We start from the raw sequence: 13267 nt of genomic DNA on the forward strand, positions 1-13267 counted from the left end.
GCAGGTGAAGGTATTCTTAATGACTACAGTAAGCTTTTAATCAGATCCATAGAATAGCAACATAAATCACCTTGTTTGCCTACATTTTCCAAAAAGTTTATTCTTTTTTTTCCAAGAAGCATCCCCCTATGCTTTGTTTGAGTGGGGAGTGTTCACACCCCTTCACACACACCCACACACCCCACACACACCCCCCCCCAATAACTTCACTGGCATTGCTGGCCCATCTCACCTCTTCCCTGTTCAGTGGCTCTCTTGCTGCAGGTCCACTAGTGCAGCATGCCCTCTGAGTAATGGCACCTGGCACTGTGAAAGAAAACTAGCAATAGATGCACCTAGATTTTTAAAGAGCCAAACTGCCTTAAACTTATAGCCAGTTAAAACAGTTGGGCCATTCTGGGGCTTGGCAGGATCATGCGTGACCCCTGGGTCAAGTGAGAACACGGTTCTCAAGCGGGGAACAAGTGAGCACGGTTGAAACAGTTTTCCTGTAGAACATGAAAATGTTCCCTACTGAAGAAGGGATGAACACAGCCTCGTTTCTCTTCCTAGGAAATGGTGCCATCATGTGGCCACGTTGTTTTCTCCGTTTCCAATTACAAAAGTGCAGTTGTACAAACAGTTTTCTCCCGTTTTTAAAAAAGAGCATTAAAATGCTATTTGGTGATCCTATCTTTTGCTAATGTAAATAGGTTGCAGCTGGCCGGGGCACAGGAATTAACACCCTTGTAATGATATGGCCAGCCTGTTGAAATCCCCGTTAATGCAGCTGTGATGACAGCTTCGATGGTTCTTCCGTTAACGTAGTATATGTTGCTTGGAGGTGTTGTAGGTACCTGCAGGAGAAGCATTCCCCCATCAACGTATTCCATGTCTATGCTAGGGGGATATGATGGCATGGCTGTAGCAGCAGAGGGTCTGCAGACAAGGGCTGAGAGAGGAACTGAGAGAAACAGAGTGTGTGCATACATCTGCTAGTGTTTACAATGCAGGTATATTGGACTGGACCCCAGATATGTGCCTGGGAATAAAAATGGCTTCTGAATATACCCTCTTTATTCTAACATATCTTTGGAGTTCCTAAAATAGCAAGAATACAAACTGGAGTGAAAGTGGGAAAAGTAAATACCCCAGCTAAAAATGGAGTATTTCTTAAACTTAAAAATAGCTGAATGTGCTGTTACACTTCAAAGCCCTTGGTCACCAGACTGCTATGAATTGGAGCTGGTTTTTACCGGGTGTTTTACAGTTGTAAGTAAATGCTCATCATAAACAGGTATAAAGGAATCAAGGTACTAGAGTAGTGTGAGAAGAAAGCTTCATTTTTGTAAGCCTGGAGAACAAAATTTGAAGAGACCTATGGAGTTAATTCTTGATCCTTCTGTAGTGTTCTTTGTCCAAGGAATGCAAAACAATTTGTTAAGATTAATTAAGGCGGGCAGTCCTTCTGCAGAATTGGGTGTGTGATGCTGTCCTTGTTCTACATGTGAAGCGAACTGAGGCACAGACATTGCCACCTGTAGATTGTAGAGCAAACAGGATTAGTACTGACAGACTCCTCCCGCAGTCTTTCAGGTGAAGCATAGGAAGGTGATTCAGTGCCTGCTCCCCAAGCATGTAGGCTGAAATAGAGGCTTTTATGCTTGACATTGGGGATTTATGCCCAGTGGATATAGAAGCAATTTTATGTATGGAAGACCTATGGTTTAGTCTTCAGTTTTATGCAAAATGGATATCTCATCATTAGGTAGATGCTAAAAAGGACAGAGCAATTAACTGAATAAATTATCCATAGGAAATTTGCTGAACATTCTCTAGTCTGCGGAAAAAGCCTGTCTCCTGAACAAAGTTTAAGCAAACTCTTTCTTATTAGCTGTCTACTCGATATGTTTGCTCCTTGGAGAATAAGGTTGTGTTTGTGTGTGCGTGCATTTCTGTCTTTCAAATAAACGTAGTTATTAGACTATGAAATTTAGAGAAGTTTGACAGCTTTCAGAACGCAGTGATTCTTTCTTCCATAGAGTATATTACTGACACATTAATAGATGTTGTGCTGGTAAAAATACAGTACTTCCTGTTAAATGTAGACTGCTACATATTTTGATTCTAACAACAATCTGGTAGGGTTAGGGCAATTCGTGTAGTGTCATCTGGTGTTTGTTTTGGATAGATATTATAGAAGGAGATACTGATTTTCAAGATGTTCAAGCAGATGATTGGGTGAAAACTCCAGCAAACCTTTAAAGCAACAGAAAGCAAGGGCTGCTCCTGGTCAGATCTCCTGCTGAGGATACAAATGTTCTTCTGTGTTCCAGAAACTCCATACAAGCTTTTCCTCTTGCAGGCCCCTTGCTCAGAATGAAGGCAAATATTCAGGAGAATCAGTCTGAGCAGGATTGGCTAAATCGGCCTCTCTAGCATCATTGAGATATACTGAGAAGTCAGTCGCTACCAGGTTTTCAGGATTTGAAGTCAAGTCACTTCCTTGAGTGGAAAAAATGTTGCTCCACTAAATTTGGTGCCAGAGAGTTGGAACCTGATGCAGGACTAATTTTGTGTATGGAAACACTAGATATGAATTTTTGCTCTGTTAATCCAGTTTTATTTTAGAGTAACTAACTTGAGAACAACAGAAAATAAAACTTCATCACTAGGGATAAATCAGGTCATTGGAGCTGAAGAATGGTGCTAAGTTTGGAACAGGAGACACTAATGTATAGAAATAAGAAAACTTCCTATGAAAATTGTGGGGCTATAGTAGCTTTCATATGTTGTGATGGAAATGCTGTATTTCCACTGAACTGTCCTGTTTATGCAAGAGTTGAGATTTTCGTTCCAAATTAAGGATTCTTTACTGAGACATGCCTTTCTTAAGGAAAATCTGTAGAGTTTTATTTTGATAACAGGACTTTGTTTGCTTGTTTTTATTTATTCTCTAAGGTCTTTAAAGAGTATCATATATGAAGTGTCTTAGGCAACTGTTTCATTCACCTCACTCAGCTAGAGTACTTTACCCACTTTAGGGCACTGCATTTTAAGTGAAAGAAGGACAAATTGGATAGAAGACGGAAGAAGATAAGAATGAAGAGAGTACATATATCCAGTGAGGGTGATTGAGAGTCCTGAGTTTGTATTTTCTAGAAAAGATAGGTCTAAAGAAGAAAAGTGAGGCACCTTCCAATATATGAGAGAGTGCTATAAAGAGGAAAGTGGTCAATAGTTCTCCGTGTCTGCTGGAGGAAAGGATGAGTAATTGGTTTCAAAGTTAGATACTAGGAAAACTTTCTTGCTGTAAAGATAGTAGACAGTCTGTCTGGGGAGGGAGTGCAAATCCCCCACATTGTTGTTTTTTGCAAACATGTTAGACAAATTTCTGAAGAGACGGTGTAGGTAAATTGTTCCCACCACAAGGAAAAGGAGTAGACTAGACGACTGTCTGAAGAACCTAATGCATCCTTTTGATACAGCTGGGAGGCTGTGGTCATCCAACACTTGGTGTGGAGACCAAGGATCAGTGATTTCCAAAACTACACGTGGTAGAGGAAGAGAGTAAGGAGTAGATGCTCTCCAGCAGCACCAGGTTACTTAGGTTTGTGGCACTCCCAGGAACTAGTGGCTGGATTACAGATGCACAGAGAAACAGCTCCAGAAGCAGGAAGAAAGCCTACCAATCCTAACTTCCACATCTTTGTCTTAGCCCAAGGAGTTCTCCCACCGAGGGAGGCACCTGTCATTTTGATGATAAGAATATAAAGATACCGTATTCTATACGAGATACGCCTCCAACTTTTCTACTGTCTCTCAAAGTGTGTATTCTTCTCAATGCAAGGCCTGAGAAGCTTGTCAGGAAGACAAACTAGGCAACAATATCAAGCTAGTTCTGGTTAATCTTGCCTAAGTAGCAGTGAGATGGGATCCCAAACAATTTTCTAAATGCTACTGCAGAAAATTGAGGCAAAAACTCAATCTGTATCTGTCTCAGCGAGCCTACCAATTCTCAAGGATATAAGATGATTATTCTCTTTGCCCCATAAGTATGAAAGCAAGACAGAGCCTTTGGGGTTCACTCTAGTAGTTATTCCTGTGAAAGACCACACAGTAAGTTTCCAAAAAGAGCTTGGATTCCAGCGTCCTAGGCAGTTTTGCTTCAGGTGAAGGCTATGCACTGAGCTACCACTGAGTTACAGTAGCTGTGGTGGTTTCATCATCACTGTGTTTCTAGAAATGGTAGTCATTACTGTGCAATGAGCTTTGAGATACTGTGATTTTAAAGGACACTAGAGAAAATAAAATTCTGTGATATCTTTCAGTTATGAGCATTAAAGCTGTAAGCATTGGCTTTGCAGAAAGGGACATCTAGTGGCTGTACAAAAAAACCCTTACTAAATACGTTTCAAAATGTACAACGTAGCCATTTGTGTGTGGCCTGCAGTCTTCAATATTCCATACATCTTTGTAGCTCTACTACATCATGTGTTTGCTGGGATCATTTTTTATGTTTTTGGCAAACAAAAAAATGACTTTTGCGAGCCATACCTTTCTAGCTTTACATAGCTCTATGTATGGTGGCTTTGGGAAATAGAAAACTGCCCTCAAGCCACGCTTGATGTACCTTACTGCTGCACTTCCACATTTTCTATAGCATCTTCCAGGAGTCCACTGCCTGCTGTTTCCTTCTGCTATTGCCTTCCCCTTTGGTACTGTACTTGGAGAGGTTGTTATTGTTATTGTCATGGTAAAATCTACTTTCTTTTGAATGTCTATAGCATAAAAGTCAGCGGGAGGGGTGGATGAGATTCAGGGAAACACTAATCTAAGCACTCAGTCATGTATTACACAACAAAAGTTTTTCCCTTTCCCATCCACGTTGTGCTCCTTCTTACTAGTTGAGGATGAATTCCATGCATGTTTCTGTGAATAGCCTGACAGTTTAATCGGTACATTTGCATATGGGCAAACGGAGCTTTTTTCAAAGTTGCACAGTAATATGTTTCACCTTTATGCCATGCCAGCTTCAAATTGCATCCCAGGAGGATTGCAAATGTGCGTAATCTGTGCAGTTGTCTGGGCTTTTTTTCTTTTCTTTTTTCCTGCTTTTTTCTTCTTTTTTTTTTTTTTTGAACTGGCAAACGCCTATTCATTGCCCATCTGGGTAAGAATGGCCTTTGCATTTTCACACCCATTCTTTCCTATATGGTTTGTGAATACCCCTCCAATCAGAACTTGCTTCACAGAAAGGGGACAAAACCATTTTACAGGAGTTTCTTAGAGTAAGTCCATTGGGATCTCTGCATCATGTTTACTGGACAAAAAAAGGGAGGGGGGGCACTTAACAAAGACCACTTGAATTTCACAGAAAGGTTCCCACTGTCTCGAGTTTAAAAGAGTGGCAGGCCCGAGAAGAGCCTGAGACAGCAGTCTTTTTCCTGAGCCAGGCATTCTGTGCAGTGACGAGTAGGTGAGTGTGCGCGTTTGTAGCTGGGTCTTGTGAAGTGCTGACACACTTTCTGGCTTGTCCAAGGCTCTAATGTCTTCGTCAGAATGTGGCATTTACTTTAGAATCAAACCTGCATTGGCAAGTCCACCTTTTATGGGGAGCATTGCCTTTGGTCTTTCAGCTTAGAACAGCATACAGTAAAGGGCAACCACAAAACTTGGATCTGGACACAGTTTCCTGCAGAGAGGGAGAGGAGCTGCATGGGACAGCGGGTTTTGCTACAGACCAATCTCTGGAATTTGTTAAAGCTGCTCTTTTATACTGCTGTGGTTTGCGTAGTAGCGTCTCTGATACTATGGCAAATTATTCGGTTGCCTGTACTTCGGATAGGTATGGTTTTCAGTGTTGAATGTCAAGGAAGGTGGCCTAGAAGAAACATCCTCAGAATGTGTATTAGCTTTTTTTACCATTTGTTATGTGTCTCTTCCACCCACCCCTCTTGTTTTATCCTTATGGAGTGAATTTCAGTTGTTTCTAAGTTGAAGAAGCGGTAGATTTTCCAATTTCATTTGAATAAGTAAAGAAACGAGGAGAGGATTTTTTAAGGGAAAACTCCGTTATACCAATAGCAACCAAAATGTACTCCATGCCTTTTATGAAGTGACTCAATTGACTTTCAGACCAGTTCCTACACCTCAAGGTGCATCCTAGATCAGTTCCTATAGGAGAGCTATTCACATCGCTCTCATAATTGCATACAAACCTCTTTTCTTTAGCCTTCATTAGCTGGCTGTTTTCATTAAGTTAGCTAATGACCAAATACATTGTGGCTACACAACTTCTGCTTCCCACAGCCAGGACCTGAGAAAGGCTGCTGAAACTTACAGATGAACCTTGCCCTTCCTCCTTTCTGTACATGATTTGTGGATAAGTGGCAGAATTCACTTTCCCAAGAAGTCATCCAGTCTCGTGGTGCATATCACACCTTTTTGGAAAGGAGTTTCCTGAGGATGCATTTTTCAGAGTTCCACTCACAAAATTCATTTTATCTGCCAAGGTGCGTAGGAACAAAGTAGATTTCTTTGCACCTGCTCAAGTCAAGAGACCTGTCCGTAGCATCTCTGGTATGTGTGGAATATTCCACCTTGTGCATGTGCAAGGCAGGATTTTTGGTTTATTGAGTTAGACTGCTGCATATTTCTTCTTGTTATCGTTTGACATCATTATCTTTGACATGTTTGACAAAGCAGAACATAAAACTTTTCCAGAAGCACATCTTAAAGACATGTTTGCGTGAAAAGGGAGCCGTAGGATCAAACCAAGTAGTGATGGATACTTATTGATGGAAAGATTTCTAGCATACTGATAGGCGACCACTCCAAGAGAGATGCAGATAAATGGGTAGCTATTCAATCACTTTCCATGGCCTACAGTAGGTCTTGAAAAGAGGTGTCATCTATTTATCATTAATTTTCCACCCTTCTATTTCCCACCAGTACAAAGCTTTTACCAAGTTCTCTTCCTTTCAATCAAGGATTCTGACTTTTTACCTAAATATATTTTGAATTCTTGTGTGTTCTGGCATGTTGGGAAGGGAAGCATCTGGAACTGCCCTGAAGACCTCTGGAGAATGACTCTATTTGGAAGGAGGGGGGACATTATTTTGTGTAATAGTAGTTGCAGTGCCCTTGAAGGAAAGTCTCCCAGTTTCTAAGATGTTTTTCCTATCATCCACATAGTCCTATGATAGTCTCATCAGAGGAGGAAACTCAGGTCTCTAGGCAGAGCTTATGAACAAGACAGATGTAATTCACAACCTCCGTGATACTGTTAGTGGTTTCCTCCTTGTTTCTGCTATGTGAGCATCCCCCCAGTGCTCTAATCTCACATGGAAATTAGTACCCTTCTGATACTGGCTGGTTTACATCTGTTAATATCAGACTTCTTCAGACAGTTTGGCCCCATCAGGATTTCTGGTTCCTGACCTTTGTGCTTCGCTTTTATCATTCAGCTACTTCAGATAATTAAAATAACCACCTGTGTCCAAGGTGGTTTCTCTTTGAACCACCAGAATAGAGAGTGCTTGAGATGTCAGGAGTAGATAAATGAGAAGGAAAAGGCAGAGCAGGGGGGACACATATTTTCCTGCAGGTTGCAGTGAGTAGTGTTCTACTGGCTGTGTATGAGATGTAAAGTGCCCTTTAGGCTGGAGCAGAGGGACATTGTTAGGCTAAAAGGCATATATATGAAACCACTTTCAATGCCATTTATTTGCTCTGTATATTTCTGTTAAACAGACAGTGACAATAAGCTAGTTTAATTTACTCATGCTTCTCTACCAAATTTCACTTTTGCATTCTCACACATTAACAAGTAATTGTGGCAAGAGGGGTTGTAGCTTTGGTAGGAATATTCCAGACAAAATGCCTGTAATACTAGTGGTGATTTTGCATTACTTTTCTCTGCGTACTTTTCTGGGAACCAAGGTGATGCATGTGCTACAAATGCTAAGAGAAAGAAATTATTAATAATGTTTTATTTGTTTACCACTCAAAGGGCAGTTAATTCTTCATAGTTGAAAGGTGAAACCATAGTTTCTGCCCATCAAAATCTAAACAGACGAAAAATGAGTAAAGAACAGGAAGGGAAACGAAAAAGCATTAAAACCAAAGCAAGCAAGATGGAGATAGGGAAAAGTGTATCGAGAGATTAAGAAGTTACTTTTTAGTCACTTGTAAAAGTTAATTTTGAAGGATACGTTGGCTCTGTACCCGAATTGGTTAGGTGCTTTTCTAAACTGTTCTCTGTTTAGATTATTCAGCCAAACTAAGACAAAATCTTCCTTAGCGTAAATGTCTGTAATTTTCCAATTTCTGTCAAGTAAATAACAGCAGGAGAACATTTGTTTTTATATGATGGCATTCTGGTGCCAGTCAGAACTTGGGATATGCTAAAAATGAAGGGAACAGCTCATGTTAACTTTTTGCTTTGGGTTCTTAGAGAGGACTGTTTGTCACTATTGGGTAGCAAATGTTCTAAACCACGACCCCAGACAAAAGTGTGCGTGGGATTTTAGGAACATTTACAGCCTAAATCTTGAACCAGATTTGGATTTTACAAAATGGCTGCAGTTTTTTTGATACAAGTAACTGTACTGTAAAACACAGAATCGAAATTCCTTAAAATCCCAATCTAGATAGAAATCACATTTTCATATAGAGTCTTTCCGTTAACAACTTGGTGTAAAGGGTCATTAAAGTAAGAATCTGATCTTTTCTGGCATGGGTCCACATCCGAACAGCCTAAAATCCAGCTTTAATACATGTACTTAGTGTTTCCAATTGGCTGGCTCTAGGCTTCTTAAAGCCAGATAAACTGATAGAAAATCCAAGGCCCAGGAATGTGGTTGGAATTTAGGCCCAGCTACACCTGTCTTTGTCTGCTTTTGTCCAAAAATTCAGGACTTGAGCTTTTGCAAATGGATCGTGAAGTTTAATTCTAGCCTTACAAAGATGATGTCTTCTTATCGGTGCCTTTGTATGTGATTTTTACAGTATAATCTGCTTTGTTTACCCAGTGGGCAGTCACCTGCGCCAGTGCCCTGACTGTGGCTCTGCGGAGGACAAGACTCAATCTGTTCTTTCTTTTTTTTTTGTCACCTGCTTTGCTACAGGTAACATCAGTTGCAAGGGGATGACAGAGCGCATTCATAGCATCAACCTTCACAACTTCAGCAATTCTGTGCTCGAGACCCTCAACGAGCAGCGCAACCGTGGCCACTTCTGTGACGTGACGGTCCGCATCCACGGGAGCATGCTACGCGCCCACCGTTGTGTGCTGGCGGCTGGCAGCCCCTTCTTCCAGGACAAGCTGCTGCTGGGCTACAGCGACATCGAGATCCCCTCAGTGGTGTCAGTCCAGTCTGTGCAAAAGCTCATTGACTTCATGTACAGTGGGGTGCTGCGGGTCTCACAGTCGGAGGCCCTCCAAATCCTCACAGCTGCCAGCATCCTGCAGATCAAGACTGTGATTGATGAGTGCACAAGAATTGTCTCGCAAAATGTGGGAGATGTCTACCCGGTGATTCAGGATTCTGGCCAGGAGACACCCAGGGGAACACCCGAATCAGGCACCTCGGGGCAGAGCACCGACACAGAGTCTGGCTACCTGCAGAGCCATTCGCAGCACAGTGTGGACAGGATCTATTCGGCCCTCTATGCCTGTTCCATGCAAAATGGCAGCGGGGAGCGCTCCTTTTACAGTGGAGCTGTGGTCAGCCACCATGAAACAGCCCTGGGGCTCCCCAGGGACCATCACATGGAAGACCCCAGCTGGATTACCCGGATCCACGAACGGTCGCAGCAGATGGAGCGGTACCTCTCCACCACTCCAGAGACTACACACTGCCGCAAGCAACCACGTCCTGTCCGAATTCAAACCCTGATGGGCAACATCCATATTAAGCAGGAGATGGAGGATGACTATGACTACTATGGCCAACAGAGGGTGCAGATCCTTGAGCGCAATGAGTCTGAGGAATGCACTGAGGACACTGACCAAGCAGAAGGCACTGAGAGTGAGCCCAAAGGGGAGAGTTTTGACTCGGGAGTCAGTTCCTCCATTGGCACTGAGCCCGATTCCATGGAGCAGCAGTTTATGGCTGGTCTGGGCCGGGATGGGCAGCAAGAACCTTCTCAAGCAGATCAAAATGACGTCCCTGCTGATGGCACTCAGCCGCAGCAGCAGCAGCAGCATGTAGATGCCAACTCTTCCTCGCCAGAGAGAAGCAATGACGTTGAAATGGACAGCAAAGTGCTCACAGTCAATAACAGCACCGAAAAGGGGGCTTTGCAGCCTTCTGTCAACACAACTGTTGCCCAACCATTGCCAACCACACAGATCTACTTACGCCAGACAGAAACCCTCACCAGCAATCTGAGGATGCCACTGACTCTGACCAGCAACACTCAGGTCATTGGCACAGCTGGCAACACCTACCTGCCTGCCCTTTTCACCACACAGTCTGCTGGCAGTGGCCCTAAGCCTTTTCTCTTCAGCCTGCCCCAGCCTTTAGCTGGCCAACAGACACAGTTTGTGACAGTGTCCCAGCCTGGCCTGTCAACCTTTACTGCCCAGCTGCCAGCCCCACAGCCCTTGGCCCCATCTGCGGGCCACAGCACAGCAGGTGGGCAAGGCGAAAAAAAGCCTTACGAGTGCACTCTCTGTAACAAGACTTTCACCGCCAAACAGAACTACGTCAAGCACATGTTTGTACACACAGGTAAGAGTACATCCCTTTGGCTTATACACGAAGCCAGAGAAAGTCCTTGACAAATATGGACTTAGATTCTGTTTCCCAACCTGGCCAGCCCCCAGCACACACAGGAGGGAGAGGTTATCCAGGGAGCTGGTATCACTGAACACTTTCCGAGCTTACTGCATTGAACTTGAGCCCCTGCAGAAACGGTATAGGTCCCTTACAGGGGCCTAACTGTGCATGGTGCAGAAACAAGGTCATTTTACTTGGAATAAAATCTGTTCTGCACCCATCCAAGGAAATGGTAAGCATTTGTTGTCCTCTGCGAGCTGACCAGGCAACATTAAGTAGAAGTGGCATGAGGAAACTGTAGTAAGTCATTTAAGAAAAACTGTATCTACGAAGAAAGGGCATCGCCCTGTAAGTTTTACAGCTATGGGGGTTTAAGCTTAAGTGATGATAACTGGCCTGAGTTTAGGGCAAGTTTATTCCTGGTGGAGTTGCAGCAGTAGGTCCAGGTCTGGATGTTACACACACTGCCACATATTTTCTAAATCTCACATATTCCTATAAGAAAGTAAATCTGGAGTTTTCTCAGGAAGTTTTTCTGTACTTCACTGAAGCTGATTGCTGTAATCCCATGTCTCCTGGTACGTCAGATGTTTCACTAGCTGTGAGTACAGAAACGTAGGGCTCAATGAGAAATATTTAAAATAATATATGTAGAACACAACATTAGCACCCTTTTTGTTTAAAAATGCAACTGTTTTAGTATGTGGTCTTTTGAGACTGTATAGGTAACCATATTTACCACCGAGCCAGAACTGCCTTTTTTAGCTTTCTCAAGTTATGAGACTTCAAAGCAAGGAGATATATGTATCTTACATGGAGAAGCTATCCTGGGCTCAGGACTAAATTTTGCTTGCTTTAGCTGTCCGCTTATTCTGACATTGGAGAGAAATTCTAGTTTAGAGAAAGAGTAAATATTTCTCTCACCAAGCAGGGGTTTTGTTAACATCAGATCTTAAAATAAATGCTGGGTTTGTGATACATGGAGTGGAACCTGGAGAAATTGCCCAAGGTATGGGAGGAATGTAAGTCATGCCTCCCCATTGTATCCAATAGATTTCACTTCCATGTGCATATGTAAACTTCTAACTTCTATTTACCTATAATTATCACTTAAATGAAAAATTCCTCTAGACATCTAAGGCAGTCATGTACATGTACATATACAAAAAGGTCAACTTCTCAGGACTGGTACAAAATGTATGATTGCAAGGATCAAGAATCCTGAATCCCAAGATTACCCTTTGTGTCTGTTTATGTTCTCCATCTTTCTGTTGTGGATGAGTAGCTAAAATACTATGTAGGTAGTGTTGTGTTATTCAGAAAAATACCCCCTTCAGAACAGTCAAATATATCTGCCTGCATCCTTGTTCTAAAAGCTAGAAAGGCTTTTTCACAAATAACTTCACTGAGATTAGGTGCTTTATTTCCCCCACCCCCAATTGTGCATTGCATTGGGTATTTGGAGTCAGGTAAAAAGTAATATTGGAAGACCTGACCTAAAATATTCCTAGCTACTACACATAAAGTCAACCAAGGAAATTGGTAGGCATCTCCAATCATTAATTAATACTTCTTTTCTGTGGGTCTGAGAATGCCCAACTGTGGTGGCAAGGAGAGATTTGGGTAGATAAATGATTTCAAGTTCATTTAGGAACAAACTGGCTCCTGGAGTGTCTGGGAGAATAATTGCACCTTAACCAACAGAGGGCAGGGCTTCAGAAAACCCTTCTGAAAATAATTTTTATATGTACAGCCTCAGAGAAAGCATGTCTGCTACCTTGTCTAGTGCTGGACAGGATCATTATGAAAACTGGGAGAAGACAGCTGTTCCCACTGTCAGGGTGACTTTCCTCAGCCCTGTTAAAAGAAGCTAGGCAAAGTGACTCTGGAAAAGATCCACGGAAAAAGGGAAAGTTTTGGGAGATGCGAATGTTTGAATTAGTCTTGCTCTTTGGAGGGCTCACAAGAGAAGCCATGGAGGAGTCTAATCATAAACCAGAATTCAACAACCTAAAGGCCTCCCAATCTCTGTATGTTCTTATGCTTCCGAAAACTACACTCTGATGTAGCTTTCCATGCAGTGGAAACCTACCTCCCTTTCTTCTTTCACGTGGACACGAACATACTAGGGATGGATATTTTTCCGTGTTCCCTGCAGACTGCCTTTAATGTATCCCACAATGTTGTTCTCCAAGACATACAATGTTGTGGAAATACAGTGCTAGAATGCATGGAGTGTCTGTGTACCTTGTAAGCCATCATTGCCTTCCCCTACATATCACGCTGTGATTAATATTTGATAACTGTCCCACATTGCTGTCTAAAATAGCCAAAGATGAAATAAAAAACCAAAAGGAGGAACATGCACATTTACTTCACTGAGGAAAGTTTTCTCTGACTTCAAGATGAAGAATCATGGGAATAAAAGAATCTACAATGCTCACTTAGGAAGCACATACATTTGCATACAAAAAAGAAAACCTAAAAATTTTTGAGATTCT

The 13267-nt window shown here is 42.3% G+C and overlaps 1 protein-coding gene across 11 annotated transcripts in view; it reads left to right on the plus strand.

Annotated features, from left to right (window-relative positions):
* Nucleotides 1-13267, plus strand: part of ZBTB20 (zinc finger and BTB domain containing 20) — a 503318-nt gene that overhangs the window by 481592 nt on the left and 8459 nt on the right. For all 11 annotated transcript variants that reach the window (XM_075167036.1, XM_075166988.1, XM_075167007.1 and 8 more), the window contains one exon: nt 9111-10718. In XM_075167036.1, the coding sequence (XP_075023137.1) occupies nt 9131-10718 (1588 nt within the window). In that variant the 5' untranslated portion in view covers nt 9111-9130. The remainder of the gene's footprint in view (nt 1-9110; nt 10719-13267) is intronic.

The sequence above is a fragment of the Calonectris borealis genome, chromosome 1 (assembly GCF_964195595.1).
Source record: "Calonectris borealis chromosome 1, bCalBor7.hap1.2, whole genome shotgun sequence".
Classification (NCBI taxonomy): domain Eukaryota; kingdom Metazoa; phylum Chordata; class Aves; order Procellariiformes; family Procellariidae; genus Calonectris; species Calonectris borealis.